At 35.2% G+C, this 24,071-nt stretch overlaps 1 protein-coding gene across 18 annotated transcripts in view; it reads right to left on the bottom strand.

Annotated features, from left to right (window-relative positions):
- Window positions 1–24,071, bottom strand: part of ADAM22 (ADAM metallopeptidase domain 22) — a 215,335-nt gene that overhangs the window by 13,502 nt on the left and 177,762 nt on the right. For 4 of the 18 annotated variants that reach the window (XM_087448574.1, XM_087448799.1, XM_004431313.3 and 1 more), the window contains exons 23-28: window positions 22,685–22,853; window positions 19,975–20,089; window positions 17,624–17,714; window positions 13,898–13,915; window positions 4,810–4,910; window positions 4,401–4,467 (exon numbers count right to left, since the gene is read on the bottom strand). In XM_087448574.1, the coding sequence (XP_087304700.1) occupies window positions 4,401–4,467; window positions 4,810–4,910; window positions 13,898–13,915; window positions 17,624–17,714; window positions 19,975–20,089; window positions 22,685–22,853 (561 nt within the window). The other 14 variants (XR_015556176.1, XM_087448379.1, XM_087448533.1 and 11 more) reach the window with 10 other exon arrangements.

Genomic DNA, 24,071 nt, shown 5'->3' with positions numbered 1-24,071 from the left:
CTGTACAATGACATGAGAATAAACTCAGCTACAACAAGGCTCAAGGCATTCTAGAAAATATTCAACATTTCAGGGAAAGCCTTTCCAGTGGTTTCCCAAAGTGAATTAGGAGCTCTCTTTCAATCATAATACTGTCAGCAGTCCCATTCACCCACCTCCAAAGTGGCTTTTTCCAGGCCACCTCTCATTTGGCTCCTTGGTTTTCAAATGATAATGGTGCTTTTTGAGAATATTCAGATGGCTGCAACTCCAACCTGGTGTTTGGGCATATAACACCCTAAGAACAATTAAAAGGAGGAAAGTTCTCTTTCCAATAAGAAAGGAAAGACTTTACATGGCCTCTGTCTTACTCCCAATAGCAGATCCCAAGCTGGAATTAACAAGAAAGGTGCTCCAGCTGGCTCTATAAGGAGCAGAAAAGGTCCCAGTCTTCTGATCCTGGAGCCCCAATGCACAATAAGTGTGATCCAAATAGGCCTCACGGTCTTGAAGCCAGGTTTAGTAATTTAGGTGCAGCTGTAATATTCCTTCCTCCTCTTAGTGCACTCCAGACTAAAGTGTTCGTGTTTCCATTAGGAAACAGCCCTCAGAAGTCGCCTTCCGAGTGTCTGATCCTGAATCGTGTGAGTGACTGCCAGAGGACAATAATGACCTTTGTCAGCATTTCCCTGATGGATCTGGCAAAGTCCTCATCAGAATTACTGCACAAAGGAAAATTTAAAAGGTAGTAAAATTGAGAGTGCAACAGAGTTTCCTTTGATTTTTTTACCCTGGGAGCCAAGCAAAAATCCATCTCCTTAGAATTTGCCCTTGTAAAATAAATACAGATTCAACAAATTCAGTCTTGGAAGAATTGGGAGGTTTTACTGAGTTTTCTCACTTAAAAAGTAACTTCTAGAGATACTGTAGACAATGAAGATCCAAGCTCTATAAAACTTTTGAAGTTATTTGAAAACAAACCAGAGGAAATTATAAAATACAATATTCGTTTGTGGTTAAAGTTTGCTTCTTTCCTCCACATTTAGTTTTAGTTTGTAAATACATTTAAATCAAGACTACATTTCCACAGTTATATAAACAAAATCATATTATTTTTTTCCATAGCCCTTTTTCTCATTTTTAGCTATGACCAATGTATACCACAAAATAACATCATGAAGTTCCCTCTCAAGAGAAGGATTTGGTTGCTTTTTATGCTTATAAGACCATTTTTGCTAAGGTGGTGTCCCCTGACTCAGGAACAACTCACACTAGTTTTGCCTTTAGCCACAATCATTGCCAACTTGTGCTTTTCACAGAGATAGCCAATTAAAACTCGCATAAAGATATCCACTGAGACTCTCAACAAAAAGAAAAAGTCAAAAAGCAAGTGCAGCCACAGATGAAGGCTAGTGAATGCTCTGGCCTGGGGAAAACTGTAGAAAAAGCCCATGCAGCTGTCATCAGGTGAAACATAGCCACACAGCAAACTGAGTCACCCACAGGCAGTCGGCCACTTCCAGGAGGAGGCACGTGTGCCTTTCACTGACAATCTTAGAAGCTCAACATACTGATGCCATGGCTGTTCCATGAAACCTGCAGCCACATGGCTTGACTTGCACATGATGGACCTTTTCCTCCATCTCAGGGAGCATCTCAGAAGGCTGTGATCACTTCACTAGAGGTCACTGAAGAGAGCTCTCCATTGTTGTTTCTTCTGGGGACCTGCCCGTGAAAGTCTTCACAGTGGACTTCCTAACGTCTCTAGGTCACGGTGGCTGGAGTGATGGGATTTTATCAAACTGCTCTACACCTGCCTAGATGGCTTGACTTGGCTCATAGCGCAACATGCAAAAAAAATGCATTAGACAGGATAGGAGAGCTCTTTGTGTTCTCCAGGATGGAAAGGCAGAGGAAAATTAGCTGGTGCTGGCTGGACCAGGACCACCTCTGAGCAGACGTTAGGGGTCAGTCAGAGACCAAATGACCCTGTTCTCAGCCAAGGAAGGGACTTGGAGGGAGATTAAGTGGCAGCCCAGAATGAAGGGGCAGGTGGAGACTGACCTGTGATCCAGACTCCCTGTCTGGGGGCTGTCAGAGCCCCCTGGGCTTATGCCTTGGGATGGGACTGTCTGGGCGAGGGAGTGCCCAGGCTCAGGTGCTTGGGGCTCCCTCCTGTAAAAACACAATATATAATACAGAGTCTAAGCCAAAAACTTTCTTTACATCATGTACAACAGTGAGGAAGATGCAAAAGCTTTGAGTGGAAAAACAACACAACGAACAAGGACATTTTATGTTGTTAATTAGCACAGTACTTATCGGTGGTACATGTTTTAATTCATGTCCTGATGTTTCATCATCCTTTGGGATGATAAGATACTAAAGGGAATGCTGAAATAACGGACCTGATGATACCTCTTAATCTAAAAAAATTAAAAAGATAGGTTTGTCCATGGTCATTCTACTCCTCTTATAGTCACACAAATGATATTGTTATATCAGAAGCAAATGGGATTATTTAACGAATATTAGAAGTACTAAAAAAAAACCTGTCAATATAATTTCTTATATACTATGTATTAGGATCCTTTTAAGGAAGAAAACATATATATAAAATATATATACATTTATATATATATTGCCCGTACAATAAGGTATGTGAGAACATGAGAATAATGGTCAGCTTCACAGACTTGGCTCCATTCAGGCAACATGAGTCATGTAACCCTAATCTGAAAAGTCCGAGGGAGTCCTTAATACTTCTTCACAAAGATGATTCCATTATGATGTCTTATTAAATATTATAACTTGGCTCACAGGCAACATTTCTTAAAGGCTATGTGTAGTATCATCATATTTATCACATGATATGAGTGGGAATTTTACAGAAAATTTCTAAAAAATAAGCAATTGCTCTAGAAAATATTATATAAATCTTGCTAAATACCACGTATTCTTTAGGTCCTAAACTCATAGCTTTAATATAATGTTGGATTTTTTTTCTTCACTTCTGAATTTTCAAAGCCTTGTTATAGGAAATACTGTCAGAACACTGAGCAGTACATAAAGGAAGTTCTAAAGAGCATTTTGCAGTTGTATCTGCACTCTTATTAGCAACCAAGATAAGCTAAGGAGCTGTTACCAGGTGACCTCATGCAAAACAAATCAAACAACATTCCAAGAAGAGTTTATCCACAATGAACCCTAAAGCATCTAAGCGCTTTGGGAATGTATAAGATAAACTCTAACAGATTAGTTATCTATGATGGAGTTCGAGGATGCCATTCTGGACCATGCAATGTTATCACTTGAACCTCTCTATTGTTTCTAAGGTAAAGTATCCTCTAGTAAAAACTTTGACAAGCCACTTACAATACCATCAGCAGGAAGGTCCAAATTTCAGGGCAATGTTATTGTCCTGGACTGAAAAAGGCAGGGTATACGATGGAAAAGCTAACATAAGTTTCTGACAAGCAGTTAACAAATACCTGCTATTCAGAGTTTTTAAGTATTAAGGCATGAAGAAGAAATAGAGATCCTGGGAATAATAACCAGCACTGCAGTGAAAAATAAGTAAAAAAATTTTAGGTGTGTCAAAAAAGTACAGTTAATTAAAACCAGGTGGCAAGGTCCAGAAGGATACCAAGGGTGTGTCTTATTCCATGATGGGAGAGAAAGGTTTGAGGAAGCTTGGTTTTGCTTGTACTTTCTTAAGTGGAGAAACAAACAAAAAAAAGTGCATGGTGTTTACCTCATTATAAATGACTTTAAATGTAACTTCCAACCCCATCCCCACTAAAAAAAAAATGTGTGGCTATCACTTAAAATGGATAGTGTTGCATTTAGTGACAATGATTCCGTTAAAGAGCAAATTTAGGTAAATGCCCTTTTAAAAGTCCTCAGAAGGAAAATTTAAAAGGGAAACTTATCCATTAGTCTGAGAGAATGCTTAGATTGCAGCCGTGAAGCCCTCGGAGCAGTAGTTTCACACTCTGAGCAGTATCATGCTCTAGTCCTGTGGGAATTTTTCCCTGATGTTTTGAGGCTGTGTGAATATAGGGGAGAGGAAGGGTGATCCCTCTGAAATGGCTGGACCCCAGGTGATGAGAAGAAAGGAATGTTATCAAAATTCCCTTCAAACGGAACCAAGACACCACAATGGCAGGTTACTGGAGGACAAGCCTGCAGCGAGGGTGAGACCCCCACTATCAGTGAATATTGGTATGGGCACAGTTGCGGAGATGCCTATGTAAAAGAGAAAAGCCAGGGTTAATTTTAAAATGGCAAAAAAAGAATTAAAAAGACAAAACCAAGACCAGAGGCATGATTTACAGTTCTTTGATGATCTGGTTAATTAAAGCTCACACTAATTGCACAGGACCTTGGAATGCCTTTTTCCATTAGAGGTTCAGACTTACTCGGTTGAATTAGACCGAGGTCTAAATCTTTTGCCTCTGATTTTCTTTCTGTTGCCTCCCAGGTTACCTGAAAAAGATGGTTTACAGCTAGATTTGAATATAAATAAACACTCCTCGTATGTTTAATTACATTGTATTTCAAGTGGGTGTAATTCACAACCAGCACCATCCCAAAACACAGGGCTTTACAGCAGTGTGCAGACTTCTCAACGTGTCTAGTGCACCGGTGCTATGGAATCCCAGCATTTCCCATCCAAGAAAAAAGAACTGGACTCAAAATAAAGGCACTCCTCTCTGTTGGGAGAAGAGCTAAGGAGCTTACAGGAAAGAACAAGTCTTTACAACCAGGGACCACAAAATATAGAATTTGGGTTATGTGGACAGATGGATTCAGAATGCCGCCCTATACCTTGCCAAGAGTTACTTCGAGGTCGCCCATTTTCGCAGATGTCTGAAATATGTTTTGTGTCTGGAATCCTTTCACTCCAAGAATGAGAAAGTCCATTTGACCTGCAATTGAAAATGTGTATATGTTGTTCCAAAATATAATCAAGTGAATGTTTTGAAATCAGTAAGCAATATTTCTAAGCATTATTGTGCATTAAATAAAATAAATCAAGAAAGAAACAAATCTGAAATGAAAGAATGAAGAGAACATGAAAGTCTTCATGAAGAAGGCAGAATTACACAACATTCAATTTAAGAAAAGTCAAATACAATGGAACCCCATTACAATAGTTTACAATTGAAAAGTATCAGGATACAATGCAAGCCAATTACTTTCCCCAGAACACAGCAACCACATATAGCAAATTCACTACATATTTCGGTTACATAACCCGAGCAGCAGTTATAATGGGGTCCCACCATAGATGTTTCTTAATTGTAAAGCAATGGTTTCCACTCAAATATTATGAGAACATGGACTTCCAAGAGATTTCACTAAGATTTGTTCAACTGAACCTGGTTAACCTTTATCCAGGTAATATTTAGGTTTTCTTAAACAATAAAATTATTTTCTGAGAATTGGCATTTTCTCCACAAATATGCCCCCCCCAAAATGTAGTACTGTTAGTTAATTGTCCAATAACTGAGCTGAATCAGATGTTTATCATGGAAATGTCTCTCACAAAGTCCATGTACCATTAAGCCCTGCTGCTATTGTGTCCTGCCATCTTTAAAATAATTGCCTACAATAAGCAAACTTTACATACCTACCGTGTACTACATAAGTATTTTGACAAACTACATATACTTAGGAGGAGTCACATAATTTGATACAATTTTTAACTGCTTAAAAGTCATAACCCATGGAGATTTTGCTAAAATCTGGGAATTATTCAAATCAATATTTTAAGTTCTTCTTGAGGTACTTTAGAAAATAGCACTATACTTGAAGTCTTTTCTACATTTCCTTCCAGCTAGCTAATTGCCAGTAATGTCTACTTTAAAAGAAACCTTCTACTGATGAATAAAAATAAATTATTATATACTAATTCCCTAGATTAGGACTTTTTCAACATCATTTGCTAACTATAGAATGACTCCTATTTTGTACAAAAGGACAAAAGAAATTCTTCTGGAATTCATTGATTGCGCCACTTATTTACCATGTTATTTAATTTAAAATTAAGTATTTGACCAAGAAAATATTTATATACTAACAGAATTTAAGTAAATCTTATTCTCTTAACTAAAAAGCCCCCAATAAATTAAAATTTTTTTAACGTCCTTCTATAGAATTGTAGTCCTCTTACAAAAACTAATATTTTTACTTTTGCTTTAAGCTATGTTATCCAAGTAAATACAATCCTTTATGCTTAAGTTCCACATAAAGTAGAGTTCCCAGATTTCACTAATTCCTTCTATTCTCCTTCCTGATTGTTTATAGCGAGATCCATGGCAGAATTTTTACAGATGATTCACTCTATTTAGAACCCCAGAAGAGATCAAATTTCTTCTCAATAAACTAGCAATTCCCCTTCAGTGTACAAAGTAATCACTGTGCCCAAAGTAATGCATGGGGCTATCAAATCTTTTTTTCTTTACATTACACCCCTACCAACAATTTTAAAGAAACTCTTCCACAGGAATATTTTAACTTCCTTCAGTGTGAATGTAGGTCTCATTTCCTAAAACATTCCAACTATTTATTTCTTCTACCAGTTTATTTTATTAAGCACTTATAAAGCATGCAGAATTTTAAATGGTCTTATACACCTTAAGATCCTGGAGAAAGAATATAACATCAAAGTTTAAGACATATAAATAATATATTAACCCCACCTATACTATTATAAAACTCAGGCAAACATTAAATATACTTAGATTTGGCAACCAAGCTCTAAGTTATAAAGTCTAGAAATAATCATTCCAGGAATAAAAGGCAAAATCATAATATTCAAATACATGATTCACAGAGAAGCGATCTTTTTTTCACAGCAAGCTTAGCTTTGATATATTTAAAATTAAAAAATATTCAATGCAGCATTTATATTACCAATGTATTTTAAAAACTGCTTTTATTGAAGCATGACAGTAACCTTTTTCTTTGACTACCAAACATGACATAAAGCTCACCATTTAAAATATGATAAAATACTATGTATAGTTTCTTAAGCCATATAAGAGCTAGACGGAAAAACCCTGGGGTTTCTATATAGATTTAGAGTTGTTATTTGCTCAGTTTTGTTTTGTTTGGATTTCGGGCCTGATTTGTTACACAAGTGGTTCTGAGCATATGGCATTTTGAAGTAGAGTAATCAAAGAACAAAGGATACTATTTTTTTAACATTCAAGAAAGAAGGAAGAAGTAATCAAACCTGCTGCAAAATAATGAAATGTTCTGACTAATGGAATAATGTGTGATGGAACAGGTAGAAATCTGAAAATGCGACAGAAAAGCAGACCTCTTCTTAGAACTAGATGCTGAGTTTGTGCTGACTCCAGGAGGAATGTCGCTATAAAAAGAGTCGCCATCTCCAGGCTTTTTTACATAATCTCCCTGGGGTAACTGTCTAAGGCATAATAAACATTTCAGAGTCAGAAAACAAGACACACACATGAACACAGACATATACAAATATTATTTTAGGAAAAAAGGGGTAGGGATAATGATCTACATGAATCAAACCTATAACAACACGTAAGATTATTAATAAATGTGACAAGTTAAAGTCATTCTAACTGTAGAGATCAGAAATGCAATCACTGAAGTCTTTACAGTCTGGATGAAGAAAGTCTTGCTTCAGGGGAAAATTATGGAAAGATGAGGTTTTTCATTATAACTTCATTATACTTGAAGATGTTAATTACAGTTCTGTCTTTAAAAAAAAAAATTGGTGCCAAAGGAGATGTGTTGGAACAAGCAGTCTTTGCCCTGATAAGGCAGTTTTTTTTTCACTGTGGTGAGTAAACTATTTATGATTTCTAAAGATTATATAATGTAACTTTGATTTAGTCCTAAAAGAACTGATTGATTTCTAAGCTATGTTCTATAATTTAATCCAAATAAATTCTTACTACAGTTCTCTGTTCAATTTGGAGCTTCCTTGTTCATTTAACAGAAATATGAAGAAATTGAAAGAGATTCAAAGGTCAATCAAGAATGTAATTCTAGAACTGCACAGTAGAATATGTAAAGAAAGATAATTTAGCAAGAGGAAGAAAGGGTTGAAAACTGAATTCTTGCTGAGACCATAGAAGGATATTTATAGGTAGCTGGAGGGTGACCTCGGTTCTCTATCTCCACTGTAGAAGGAGTGAACAAGGGAAAATCTATTTAATCTGCACTGTTACTGACCCCACTTGCTCTGATTTTGAATTAATTAAGATTGGAACAGATTTTTATTACTTCTCCTAAAGGAATAGGATAGAAAACTTTAGATAGGACCGCCTACTCAATCCCCTTCCCTCTGTAGCTAATCTGATCGTTTTGCCAATGCATGGCCCCCAAACTGCCAACTGCATCCAGCCTCACTGCATTACTGTTGTTGGAGGTGACACACTCTAGTGTTGGACTGAGAATTTTAAACAGAGCTGTACTTAAACAGAGCTGTACTTAGGCCTCCAACAAAGGTACACATTTGCTAACTCCTTTTCCTATTTGGTTTTCCCTTAGTTACCATGCTAGTCATGGTTACTTGCTGATGCTAAATTCTATGCAAAAAAAATGCCACTTTCAGATGTTTGCTTGCTTATACCAATTACCATACTGTTTTAAATGTTTAAAATATTTGGTCATTCATTCTTTTGAATGACCGAATACCCTCTCATATTATTTCAATCCTATATATTCCCACATCTACAAATCTATATATTTGTCAACTGATATAAAGCACATGTATTAATTTACATGATTAAATCTAATCTTCCCCCTTAAGAAAGTCAAATTTCTCATTAGATTTACATGTAAGACTACTTTTACCTATAATTCTTTGATAAATATTCCTTCAAAATATTTTTAATCCTTTAAGTGACTTCAGCTCATAATTGTAATCTTTCTTTCTTTTTCCCAGTGCATTATGAAACATTAATTTTATAGGAAAAATAATGCAATTTCCCCATATTTATAGTGTTAATAACACAGGAAAAATGATATATCTTCTTATACAAGAGATATTTAATCTGTAGAATCATATTTTCCGTCTTGCCTCTTATCAGTAAAATATTCTACCAATGCTTGAAAAAAAAGCTCTTAGTAAAATCAGAGTTCTGTATATTGCCTCAGGGAAAACACTTCCCTTTTGTATCATATTAATATTTACTAAAGAATTCAAGAGAATATCCCATCAACACAACATTTCCAATAGTAATATTTATGGTTAACAAATCATTTTTGTCACTGTTACCTTTAATGACAATCTTTATAGGCTGATGAGATGTGCTTCACTAAATTCAAATTAAATAAAGACAAGTTCCAATGACACTTGAATTTCCCATTAATCTAGTCCCCAAATTACCTTCTCTCTACATGGTTCTGGCATTCACGCATTCACCAAGGGCTCACTTAGCTGATACTGCAGGCTTAAATGGACTGCCTCTCTCAATGGATGGGGCACAGTGTTTTGTTTTGTTTTTTAACTGAGCACATTTTACTTATCCTTCAATGTAATTTCTCTGCAGTCTATGTCATCTTTTACATAGTGCACAAATACCCTAAATGCTAAACATATCATAAACTGTGGGCTTCAGTCAAAGGGCTGGAAGGGAATTTAAATTCAATGAATTTCTGGGACTGGGCCTTCTTTTTTATCATCCTGGGCGGATTAGATTTGTATCTCTCTCTATTGTGAAGTCTTAAAAATACAGAAACTACTCTGCATTCTCCTTCAAATTCCACAAGGAATGCAAGTAACTTTCTTCACATAGTAAATGCAATAAAATGTCAATGATAGATTATGAATTTTGTTAAAAATCTCTTAACAATAACATGCTTCACTGTCCAGAAATTTATCCTTTTTTCAACATCTATTACATATTATAACAAACTTATTTCTTCTTGTTTAACCTTTAGTGAAGATAGAGAATATCAGGTCCCCATGATCAACAAAATAACATTTCATCATTTGTTATAAAAGATCATAAATGACCACCTAAATGATCTCTTTAAATTTTTTTTATATTGAATTAATTTTTCTAGTCTTTATGGCTTTTTTCCTAAATTTTGCTGGTTTCATAGAATTTTGAAATCTAGAAGTGACTACTACATTAGGTGGTCTGACCAGTGCTAAGTTTTATAATAGGAAAATTACCTCATATTTCCCACATTGCATACAAATATTTTAGACATGTGCATGAATTTTTTTTATAAATAATGACCAAAAGAAAATAAAAGCTTATTTAACTAAATTCTTTTTCCTCCAAAAGTATCCCTGTTATGAGGGAAGTCTGATGTTTTCTAAAAGGGTCCAATGAGTCATATTTAACTTAATACTCCTTATGCATGCTCAAGATGAGACTAAAACGGAAAAAATTTAAGACAACCTTAATGCTGAAGGAGGCATTTTTCCAATGCTTTCTTGGTGTCTGGGCTGTCTGTTACTGGAATTGTTACTTTACTGCTTTAAGAAATATTGTGTAATGTGTACCAAGTCACACTGACAGATGCATGAATATCACTGAAATAATAATAATATAAAAACAAACTAAGAAAGGTTTGAAAAAAAAAGGAGGGAGGTTCACAAGTAGAAAATAAAGTGCTTAACAGGTGAGAGAGAAAAGAAATGGGGAAAGGGGTTTCTGCTTAAGGTATGGACCAGGAAGAAATGATCTAATTATTTATTCTATTTCACATTAATCATAATGATGTGTGTTCGTTTTAGACAAAGGAAGAGAATATTTCAGCTAAGAGTGTTTTATAAATCCAAGTTCAATTAATGTTTTCTTATTCTATTGCTATTTGCAAACCTGCCTGAAAATTAAAACTCAAACTTATAATTCTTGTTACAAAGTACACATCTGCTAAATCCTAAAGCAATTATGCTAAAATATAAACAATAGCATCAACTGAAAAAATTATGGAGGCCTTCTTTGCTGAAGATTTTAAAGAAAAGGGTCAATAGCCATTCTTCTAACTACATGGTGTATAAGAATTCTCCATGGCTCCTAGATTCCATGGTTCCACCCTTCACAAGATGCTATCGAAAGATTTAAAGTGATATCATTCATGTATGGGGTTCTGTCTCCACTGCGCCCCAGAATGGGGCTTCTGTTTTTTATTAAGCAGTTTGTAAACAAAAAGAAAAAAATGGGTTTGCTTCTCATCTTTTTGTCAGACTTGCACTTAAACCTATCAGACGTTCCTTTGATATAATGAAAACCTTGAGGACACATTCTCTGGAGGGAAAATTTACCAGGTTATGAGGTTCCTTCCAGAATTACTTGTCTGACCTCTCCAATAATTTGAAAGTTATGCCCCATTTGGAATTTCTGAGCCATTACACCATTAATAAGAATCTGATAACTGGCTACATGTCTAACGTGGTCTTGTATTTAGTGTCAAAGCAAAACTATGTTCATCAATAGTGCTTTCACCAGCTCAGCCAGTACGTGTGGGCCTCACTCGTGTCGATGAATGCTGCCTTCCTCTTCGAGAACAACCACACTCACCTCTTCCATTTGAAGATCAGAGAAACACAAAGTTTTCAGAGACTACTTACTAATAACTTCTCTTACTATAATGCTTTACAAAGAACTTTATCCAATTTTGAGTGGAAGAAAATTTAAATGATTTCCCAAGACCACATACTAGTAAGTGGATTTCTGATTCCATGTCATTTGGTCCTCCCACCAGGGAACCTCAAAGGAAAACCTAATTTAAAGGCAAGGACAACTCAAAATTCTTAATTCTATTTCCTAGCATCCTTTGGAACTAGGCACATCTTTATTTGAAGATCTGTAGATATTTTTACAAGATTGAAATTTCTTAATGCATGCTTTGGTCTGTTGGGCTTACCACCTTCTCTATAACCACTAAGATATATTCTCAAAAAGGAAAATCCTTCAGAAGATACTTATACATTCACGACTTCCTGACCTTAAGTCCGTTCTTTGCTACTTCTCCATTTTGAGAATTATTGTACAAACCTAAGATGCCTCATGGACAAGGCCAAAAACAAATATTGTGTTGAAATATACCAAAATATATAAAATAAATACCTGCTGAAGATGTGACAACTCTCAAAATATGAACTAGATTCCAAAAGAGTAGCCAGGTTGATGAAATGATGACTCAGTAACACCAGGAGGCATGAAATTATTATATCAGGCACATAAAGGAGATTCTTAATGTAAAAATTTTCTTAACTGTACCTATGCATATATTGAGTTAGAATAAGAAATTAGTGCAGAATTTTACATATTAATCATTTTTTTGTAGTGTGGGCAATTCCTTTATTCTGGGTAGTATCCCTGATGAGAATACATCTTAGAGTACTGTTTTAGCTTTACTTATGTTACATATTTACAACATTTTACTTTCCTTTTTATACAGTCAGCAATATTAAATTACATTATAGCCTTAGCTCCTACGGAAATGGAGCTGAATCATCAATTTTTGATCTTATTAGCCTAATTTTATTTTTCACTGAAGTAAGCCACCAAACTTAGATTTCTGATCAACTTCTACCCACCAGAAAGCTTAAATGGCTCCAGCTCTTCTCCAGTGTTTTTGGACACAAGAGTTTAAAACATGTCACAAAGAAATCTAGTTGTTTTTAAAATTTGATTAATTTTGTCTCGGTTTTACATTTTCCATTAATGATGAGTTAGTTACTCCAGGGCAAGGTCAATATTTCCTAATATCTATGCTAACCGACCAGGATCTCAATTGGTACCACATGGGCACCATTTATTTATAGAGACTCTGTAGACACTTATGGCCAAAGCCTCACAAAAATTTTAAATTACAACACAGAAGAAAACAGAAGAGTAAAGTTTAAAATTCTAATTTGTGAAAACATAAAAGCTGTGGTAGGGGCCTGAAAAAGTATCATCAAGTTTATTACATCTTATCCCTAATCTACCACGGCATTTAATGGAACGGTGGGAAAAGTTAAGTAAGGAGGAATTTGCATAGATATCTTGAGTATAAAACTAGTACTATATGATGTACAAGACCTGGTCTGGGTTATCAATTTTCCAGGATATTTTCAATTTTTTGTTTCAATAGCTAATAGCATTAGTAATTTTTTAAATGTGAAAAGTGAAGGCTGTACACCAATATGGGCTAATTTAGATTTAGGAAAAATAGGCAATTCTTATAGAACTACCTTAATGCTTTGTATCTCTTTTTATGCTGTGGGTTAAACAGATTTTAAGATTATGATGAACGAGGTGCCTGACTTTATGGGCTTTTTTATTTAAAAAAAAATACACTAGACAATCAGAGATTCCAACTATGAAAATTATCTCTTTAACTACCTGTGCAATTACCTAATCCGTACAAAAAATATTTTCTTATGCAGAGAGAAACAGGCTCATCGAGTGCCAGGACATTCTCCTGACCACAGCACTGTGCCCATATACATTTTATCACTTATGGATGGAAGTTACCAATATAACAACAGCAACAAATAAAAAATAAAATCCCTCAGAAAGTATTAAGTAAAAAGAGTGTTATAACATGAAGAAAAGCCAATTAACTAATGTAAACAAAGGTGACACCTTAACATATACAGGAAGTATGTTTTAGATAGAAAAAAATTTCCATATATATTACTATAAAAGTAACACAAATAAGAACTTCTATTAATTGTAGTATTGTTGGATGAAAGAACCATTAAAATTGAATAATGATAGACCTATTTAAAATTATTACATTCCACAGCACCATCATTAAAGTTATCATTTCAGGTCATGAAAAATCAAGATTAGTTTGTGATCACTACAGCATAAAAACAAAGTGAACTTGATCTATAATTGCATGTATGAATTCCAAAGATGCTAATAGGATTTAAATCTTTCAGTTATGTGCTCAGATTATTCTCATCACATACCTCTGTTCTCGATAGTTTCTTTTCATGAACAAGAAGAGAGGGGGAGAAAAAAAAGAATTAGTTACCTACGGAAGCGCATTAAGAGACAGCACTAAACATAAAAGCTTTAGCATTCACTAAGAGGTCTCCACTAGAGGATTCTGAATTGCAGAATTAAAATGGGGGACACATACAGTCACACACACACAGATTTCACTTCATCTTTAGGAGAAGTGACACCAAAGGGGTAGTGACAATATTTTCAAATAACTATTTTTAAAAGCATAAATAAGCTTCAGTTATTAAACAACAACTGTTTTCTCAATATCAATTATATCATGTTAAACATTTAGTAACGTTCTGAAGTCAACCCTATTTCAAATACAGGTTTTCAGACATGTATGTTGATTTAAATAGTGAAATTAATTAATCAAGTTACTTATATAAAGTGTGTTTTCAGAAAAATAAAAATCATAGTTTATTTTTTTTGGAATACATACCCCAAACTAAAGCTCTTCCTAAGAATTTCAAATAGCTGAACACAAATGGACATTAGAACATTTTATTTCATCATGTAGGATAAATTAGAGTAAGTTAATTCTTGGCTGTTATGGACTTCCTGAGTTATTACTACTTACTCACTGAAACTTCACATTGGAAACATTGTTCAAAGTTTAGTCTGTTTTTTATTTGGCCATGTACTAAAATAAAATTACATGAGTTTTCAAATAAACTGATCTTAAACAAAAATGTGTCTAGAGAGTGTGGCAGTGAGGTCCAGTGACTTTTAACTTTTAACACAAGAGAGTTAATTTTTAACTTTCTATTGTGACCTAATTAACCGTTAATATTTTGAAGACATGTTAGAAAGGTCAAGCAACTGAGGAGTGGGCTCCTTCCTCCAAAACCAAGGATAATGCTTCCATGTAAGATTTCATTTGTAGCACCTTCACTGGCCAATCTATTCTGTGCATCCTTTAAGTATCTTATTTAATAATGAGCTCATGAGGGTACAAGTGCCAATTTGTTACTTAATATTTTTCATTCCTGACACCAACAGATGGGGCGGGGGGGCGGGAAATCCAGAATATTTCTGTTCAACATGTTTTACTTTTTATTCTCTCAATCTGATTACCTGAGCAGTCCACCAGTTCCAAATGAGTATTCCTCATTTCCTATTCCTGCCATTCCCCGACTCCAAGGCTTGGAGAAGGAGTAGAAAGTTTAGTTGGAAGGATTAATGAGAAAATGAGTTCTCAGGTCCTAAATCCATTTTTGAATTTCAAATAGAATATGTGAAACATCATATTCATGAATTTAATTCCTGCATTAAAATTTCTACATTCTCATTCTATTTTTAAACATATTCTGAAGGTTTAGTAACATTAAAATTTTCATCATTTAGGTTCAAATTATTTATGAAGAGGATACTGCAGTATGAACAAGATTTGACTTTTCCTTAATGAATCTGCAAAGTACATGCATTCAGAAATGAAAAAAAAAAACAGTGAAACCTCAAAAGAATTATTTAAAAATAAGAAATGATATACAGAAAGTTTTAATTCTAATCATTAAAACAAATGAACACAGGAAATTTCATTATCAATTGGAGGAGATGTTTAGGTTTCATACTTTCTGAAAGGTAATTTTTTCCAAGATTGTAAAAATGAAATACCAACTTGCATCAGTAGGTGGCAGAAAATCACACACTACAGAACTAACGATTTTGCTTTCAGTTTTCACCTGACCAAATGAAACCAATGAGCTACTTCAAAGCAGCAATGCTTGTCATGGCAATTACTACATCAGTCCTGCATCAGGGAGGTCGAGGAAATAGTGTTGACTCCAAGATGGGGCTCATTCACCCGAGGTGTGAGGAGAGGTCAAACGACAAATATACAGAAAAACCTTCCTTTCAGACATATCATTTTATAACTCCAAATGTTATGCTGAAATCAGCCGGTGAAAATATAAGTATGCAATATACCTAACGACCTGCACACCAAAGAGGCCAGTAGGCATGGAGCATCTGCTGTGTACAGTTAGGGACTCATTTAATCAGGGCAAAGCATTACTTCTCTGCTGTGCTCTCCTTCGCTAGGCTGTGCTATGCCAGATTAATTGTGCTAGGCCAAGCTTTACTATGCTGTCTCTGCTATTTGTTAATACAGCCTTCCACAAATGTTTTTCTCTATTTTAATGCTTGTAGCATACAAAGTTTCTCCTGGCAGTAAACTAACTGCTCTGTCTTTTCAGTCAAAGAAACTCTTTCAGCGTTTTGACCTCACAACAAGCAACTGCCATATACACTTTTAAAGGTGATTCCTTTGGTTCCTTGGTTTAAGACCATGCCAGGTGATAATAATAATAGCAAACAATCACATAGTGCCTAGTCTACTGAAAGGTTTGAGGTAATTTTCAAGTCTAAAATATTCTAATTCCCAAGTTGGTTTTGTTTTTCTTTTTCTTTTCTTGGTGAGGAAGATTGGCCCTGAGCTAACATCTGTGTCAATCTTCCTGTATTTTGTATATGGGACGCGGCCACAGCATGGCTTGACGAGCAGTATGTAGGTCCACACTGGGCTCCAAAACTGCAAACCCCAGGCCGCCAAAGTGGAGTGCAGGAACTTAACCACTACGCCACCGGGCCGGCCCCATCTAATTCCCAAGTTTTTTAGTGAACTAAGTTTGTCTATGAGGGGGAAAAAAATGCTATAAAATGGGGTGATGCCCAGAATGCCTAACAAAAGTTGCAAGCCTTCCGAATGGAGAAAAACTCTAGGCCTGGGAACCTGAAACACCATCATCAGAGATCAGCAGAACTATGATTTTTAAGTGGAAATATTAAAGAGAACTTAAGGTTCACCAGGTTTAAGTTTTAATTTACTAAACTTAAAAAAGTTATTTGAATACTAAGGAAACTTTTCACATCATAAGATTGAAGCACTTAAAAAGGAAATTGAACATATTAAAAAAATAAATAAGTTCGAAATGTTTGAAGTCAATGACTTAGCTAAATGCTTAAGGGGATCAAATATTCAAAAGTTATATAACGTTAACTTTTAAAATTTATAAATAGAACCAAAAAACTGTAAATTGAACTTTGAAGCTTAAAAAAGAATTAGGCTTTTAAAAGTTGTAACGTAAAGTTGAATTTTAATTTTAACAAAAAAAAATCTCTGAACAGCCTTTTCTTCACACAAAAATACCCAGATGTTTAACAAATAATAGTGTCTTCTCCATGCTGGTTGTGAAGATAAATGGGTTTTGCCCTTAGCACTATGCACGGCCATTGCAAGCACTTAGTAACAGATCTGCCCCTGCCGTGCTTGTTGACAGTACTGTTATTACTGCCGTTGTTATAAAAGCACTATGCTCTCTAACTGACCATTTTGCCTAGACTTCCCGGTATGTGGTTAAGTCAAGAGAATCTGTGTCAGTAAAGAGCAAACCAACACAGCCTTTGTATAAGACACGATTTAGACCAATTGTACTTCACAGAATGGTTTTAAAACAATATTCAGTACTTTTAGAATAGAAGGGAGTTATCTCAAAATCTAAAAAAATGATAAATTATTGTTACCTCCAGTCATGCCAAGAATAATCAAGATTGAATGTTGAACCAGACTGATTTCCACTGCAGGTGTATTTATCCAATGATACAAAACTTTCTAAATGTTTAATTCACTTAAACAAAATGTTTTAAAGTATATTTGGATAGTAACAATATTGAGACATTTCACTTACTTATAACCCCACGCAGTTATTCCTAATAGGAGGGCTAGCACTAAAATGGTGCCAGCAATGATGCCTATTATGATATTGGTACCAGCAACACCTGGGGGGAGAAAAGAAACAATGAAGATCAGTGTATATAATTGACATTTGGATATAAAATTCTTTCAGAAACTTTCATCTCCAGATTTATAATAATCACATTACTTGTTTGAAAAAGTGGGTATTTTTTAAAGGGAAGAAAAACCAACAATAACTTAGCAATCCACATCAATCATTTTTTAAAAATAATTCTTTGCGTATGTTCCCTTTTAATTCTTGTCCAAATGCATTTTTCACAGTTGTATTTTCCATATATTTTTCTGTAAAATTTGATGAGGTCATTGAACTAAAATAAGAAGAGTAATGATAAGAAAAAAAAGGGAAGGGTGATACTACTATATTGGCACAGCACCCTTTGGGGAGGAACTTTTAGAAATCTGTGTTCCTTTTGACCGTGACCTCTTCCTCAGAAATTCTAGAAATGTTATTGTTCATGTCACTCCACGTTGACAACTAATGCAAGGTCCTTATTGCTCTCGGTTGTGTGTGATATTTTGTCTCAATGTAAATATAAGATTCTAAAGGGAGAAAACATGTCTACAGATTTATATAATGAGTGCTCAGGTGGCACAGATGATAAAAGCACTGGGCTTGTACTTCCCAGCCTTGGCAGTGACAGCTTGGCATCCTAGAGAAGGAAAACATAGTCTGGGGAGCTGGAGGTCAGTGCTCATGAGGCATGAGAGAGAGGTGGCGCCAGACTGGCAGAGGGCCAGAGCAGGGCTGAAACTCAGGACTCGGTAATGGCATTGCTGGGTCAGCATCTGTTGTCAGGCAGGCCGAGATGTAATCCTTAAGGGGATCATGGCAGCGAGAGTGGCCCAGTGAGTCGAAGGCTTGGTCAACAAGTTCAAGTGAAGGCCCGAGAGCAGAAAAGGCAGAGCAGACGCCTAGCTCGATACCAGAACTGTTTTGCTGATAATGATTTATAGCACATATTTAAATCACTCAGATCTGTTTCACCCAGAGCAGGTAAGATCTCTCCTCATCTGCCACACTCCTGAGGCATCCTTCTAGACATCAAAGATCAGTAATCATGGGCAACTGGAGCAGATTCCAATTCCCCATGAGAGAAGTGGCAGCCTCTCTGTCTGGGAGCCCTCAGGAGTTAGGTTGGACGGCAGGGCTAGGGCATCTGAGGAGACTGGCAGACTCCACCCTGCCCAGATCCTCTATGGGATGGGTGGATACAGATGCCAGAGGACTCCCTGGGTCATTGGGATTTTCCTGCTCTAAGACATAGCATGTCTGTGTTCCCTTCCTTTTCTTCTAGGGATTTAACAGGGATCATAAACTTGGATGCTAGTCCTGATTATTTCTAAGTAATAGCATGACTTTTGATAAGTTACTTAAATCCATGGACCTGAACAGCCTGATCTCTGCCTTAACTGCTGGAACTAGCTCCAAACTACCACTTCTACGACTGGGGATGCCAAAATATTAATCATTTCCTGACTTTCTTTATTAAAGTCACATTGGCTAAGATTCTTAACCTGTCTGGATAATTAGAACAAACATACTCCTTTTTTCTCATCCTTTGGAGGGGAATGGACTTCAGGATTTGAACACTATTTCACACAAAACAATACTCAAGAATGAAACGATAAAATAGTTTAAAAGGGGACATTTACCCCCAAGGTATGTGTTCTTTCAACTATCTGCATTTAATTTCTACGTCTCCATTTGGGCCACTCTAGCTTTTAGAATTGCACCTGTTGTTTCTTATCCATGTCCTTAAACTCCCACCAGGCACCTTGGCCAATGTTACTACTTCTAGAATTACCTACAGTTCAGGCAACAGAACTGGGATTGAATACAGATGAGATCCTATAATAACGAACATTCAAGTCAACAAAGTATTTAAACATCGATTCCCCTTTTTTTTCTCATTTATTCAGTCTCAAAATATAAAATTCTCCCTTTAAATTCAGACAGTTAAGAAGTATGACTACTTTCTTCATTTAAAAGAAATGCTAAGGTTTGTTGTCAGCCCCAAACAAGTACAATACTTGAAAAATCTTGGTCTGATATAGGACAAAATAAGGCTAAATCAGTAGACTAAGTTATATCCAATATTATATGTCAATACAATTTAATAGAAACAATCAGTTTTATAATGTGGACTCCAGTTGTATATTGTAGCTCATTATTATGTGAATTTAATTTATATTCGAGTTATAAAAATAATCCAAATGAAACTGTCTGAAGAGCAGTTTCCTTGTGTATAAAGACTATGTAATGGTACCAGATAAAGTACCTACCATTGCCAGACAGAGTTATACCAGTCTTTGCATCATCATTGTGAGGGAAGTACGTGCTGCAGTCTGCACCTATCCAGTGTCTGTTACACACACACTTCAGCTCATTACTGCAAACCTGAAATCAAAGTCAATCTAGAGTAAACATCAACTCCCTGGTACAGAGGCATGAAAAATAAACATTAATTTCTAATTATTATATGCCTAGAATTTGATGATACTGAAGAATTATTGGTACTTTCTTCCTAATACTAATATTACTTTATTTCTTACTCAAGTACTTAAAAAATATTTTCTACAGATCAACAGTTGACCCAAAGGGAATAACGAATTTTAAGAGAAGAATAAATTTACATGTCTAAAAAAAAGGCAATAAAATTATTGTTTTGAATTTCATTAACTTAAATTTTATAAGAGGGAGATTTTAAAAACTAAGTAGAAACACAATCATTTGCCAATTATCCAATAAAAGGCTTTCTTTCTTCCAAAGAAAGGGTCTTTATACCAAAATTTTTTTCATCTTTTAGGAAGCAGATGAGATAAAAAGAAATCTGACAAAGATGACGGGAGGCCTGATGCTCGGCAATGATCTGAGAAGGAAACTTCACAAAGCTATAACCTTGGCACCTCAACTCAAGCTACAGAGATTAGCTCCCTCAGGGTCATGGGAACCGAGAACTCCCTCAACAAAGCGCAGGAAAAAAACACATAAAAATGGAACCGAATTTTTAAAAATTATCAGACAAAAATCTGTCTTGATTTATATATCCAGGAAACAGAATCCACATCTAGATCTTATAATTCAAAACAACTTTGAATAAAGTGGGAAGTAGGAGAGAATGCAGGTTTAAATCTTAGGTTTAAGATCAGAGAAGTTCTTCAGGAGGCAGGTTTTCACTGGATAGATTTCTGTCTTTTGTCTGACCTAGTTTGCCAGAAGACAACATACATCCACATATAAATGTAACTATAAAATATGATTAACAAATTGCAAATTTCAAATTAATTCAGATTAACAAATTTCTGCAGATTAACAAGTAAGCTGGAAGAAAAGGGTTTAGGCTTAAAGTCAAAAGGCCTGGGTTTGAGTCCCCAGTTCACGACTGTCTTACCAACCGACCTTAACCAGCTCAACTGGCTTCTCCAAGTATCAGTTTCCATCTCATACAACAGCACCAGTGATATAGTGACAAGAACAGACAGTGATACCAGTGTCCAGTGATCATAATAAATCAAGTCATAGCTAACATTTATTGAACACACTATGTCACAGGCATTGTTTTAAATATTACATATAAGTTACAAGTATTAACTCATTGATTCTTCCCAACATTCCCATACAGTAGGCAATATTACTATTCCCATTTTACAGAGGAAGAAATTGAATCACAGAGAGGCTACGTAATTTGCCCAATCTCAGCCAGTTAAAAGTGAAAGAAGCAGAGCTGGGATTCAAACTCAGACTGTCTGATTCCAAGCTCACACTCTTAACTACACAATGTATAGTATATAGAGGATATCTACTGCATTTCTCATTTTAATTTTTGTCACATATACAGAGTTGAGTTACTGTAAGTTAAAAATACATAGGATATAACCTCTCTGTTTAATGCATAATTATTGTAAATAATTTGGGTGCTATTTGCCACCCGATTTACTTGTGTCTATCACTCTTTTACTCATTCATTAAACAGATAGTTAATTAACACAACAAGCTATGTTTGGTTTCTGCGTCATATACTCAGGATTCTAGATGAAGATACGATTATTCATTAGCATGAATGATCAAGAAATAATTTCATTATTCTTTCCCATGTGCCCCCAAAAAGCATTTCCCCCTAACATTCTCTTAATTATTAAGGAAAAAAGACTTAGCAGATCCCTTTATAGGAGCAGAACTACTTACTATATGCCTTCTCTATTCTCATGTGCCATAAGAATTCCTATTCTTTGGCAAAGAGTAACAATTAGTAAGACCTCCCTAAGGAAATTCTTGGCATATGACCAGGATTGAAGGCTTACAATTCCAGGACAGGGATCCTTTACCTCAACTAGATAATACAAGCCATGCAATCAAGCAAAAAACGTGGAATGAGGGTAAAAACAAAATCACAGCACACGTCAAAAGAAAAAGAACCAAAAAACTTTGTGTTAGTATAGGAATTCCTAACTGAATTTAGTCTTTTAAATAATGCCATTCTTTCTGTTCATCTGTGAGAAACATTTCCCTGAACTATTCTGATTTTATTTCTAGGAGTCATCCTCAGCTAGTAGCCACTGGTGTGGCTACAGCAGTTATTTACGGTCTGTTCTAACCAGTCAGTGCCTGAACCACACCAGTTGTTACATACTGTGGCCACTGCCCCTGCTTTTTACTCTTTTTTATCCCACTATAGTTTGTTAAAATTTATCTCCCAGATCACTTGGGGAAAGCTGGCATTATATGACATGAGATCACATTAACATAACAATAAAAAAGGAAGATAGAAGAATTTGGTTAGGAAGATTATATTTTTTCTTATTCCCAGGATTTTGCAGATTACACAACAGAAATATTCAAATGACTATGCCCAAATAACTGATTATATACCAGCTAGAAACACAAATAAATATGTTTTCCATTATTACAGGAATATGCAGTTTAGGGTCATATCTATTTCTGTGATATAAAAGAAATGAATAGTTCCCCCACAGGGAGGTACTGAATACTTACTCCATTTCCTGAACAAACAGTGCCTTCTTTATTGCTTAAGCATGTACTAAAGTTGAAGGAAGCCACAGGAAGACACCTGTGTTCTAAGCACATCATTTGGGGACCACAAGGTGTCCCATCTTCCACATAGCCAAGATCTACATCTTCTTCAAGCTTAACATGCCCACCACTAAAAGTCAATTGAGAGCAAAAAGAAAATGGGATTCCATTAATTCACATTCCTCTTGAGACTATGCTTAAACACTAAAAAGTGGGCAATATCAATTTCTCTATTTTCTATTAATCATCTAATAAAAAACAGTAGCATAAGCATTTTCAACCTCTAAATGAAGAAAGCAATAGAATCTTTCGATCTAATTCTTTTCAGAGATACTGATATATTTTAGGATTTAAACATAATTATTATAACAAGGGCCTGAATTGAAATGGTTTTATCATTTTGCCTTGCCTTTATGTACAAGTCAAGTAAGCCATTATGATTAGTATTTGATTTCATAAGTAAGTAGCTTTCAAGATTTTAAAACGTTTTGAATGTAGATGAGAACTGGTTTTGGTTTACATTTCCCAAAAAATTGCTATATTTATAAATTATATTTGAGAATTGGCTAAACCTATGTAACTTCACTATTCAATATAGCAAGCCTACATGTCATGTAGGAATAAAAAAATAAACAGAATAGGAACTGAAAATGTATATTCATAATCAATTTATTCATATGGTGTCATGTCAATACTGGTACAAAAATCTCTATCCTTTTTATTTATTTATTTTTATCAAAATTATACATGCATATAAAGAGTCAAAGAGATAAACTGGTTTTTCAAATGCTATAAAGTGGCTTGCTGCCCCCTACTCCTCCATATATCCCTCCCTGGAAGAAACCATTTTCTATTCTTAATTGATTCTTTTGTTATTTATGTACATATCTTTAAATAATGAGCTTGTGTCATTATTTTTTATTTTTCCATTTTAAGTATTATCAATTGACTTCCCTCCATGAAATGTGAGAATTTCTCTTTTCCCTCTCCTCCCATCATAAATTTTGTTTAATCAAGTTAAATTAATAACAAATATGCACATTATAATGACTATGTTCTTCAGTTGAGCAATATAGTATTGCCATAATTAAACCCGTTTCCTGAACAATTTTTTATTTTCTCTCAGATTAGCACATCTCTTGTTTCTTTGCTGTTTCTTTGCCTACTTTTCTAAGAATTTATCTCTAACTCAAAACTAATCCAACTCTGCTGTCAAAATCTCCACTCAAGAAGTGTCTGAATATCATCAGTTCATCTTCCTGTAGAAATCTCTCCTGGAGTGTCTATCCAGAGTCTCCCCTGCTCCTATCTGATCTGGTTATCCCCTGGTCCTGGTGCACAGCGGTAC

The sequence above is a fragment of the Ceratotherium simum genome, chromosome 1, assembly GCF_057802395.1.
Source record: "Ceratotherium simum simum isolate JZ-2026a chromosome 1, ASM5780239v1, whole genome shotgun sequence".
NCBI lineage: Eukaryota > Metazoa > Chordata > Mammalia > Perissodactyla > Rhinocerotidae > Ceratotherium > Ceratotherium simum.
The sequence above is the reverse complement of the archived record's forward strand: the minus strand, read 5'-3'. Positions and strand labels throughout refer to the sequence as shown.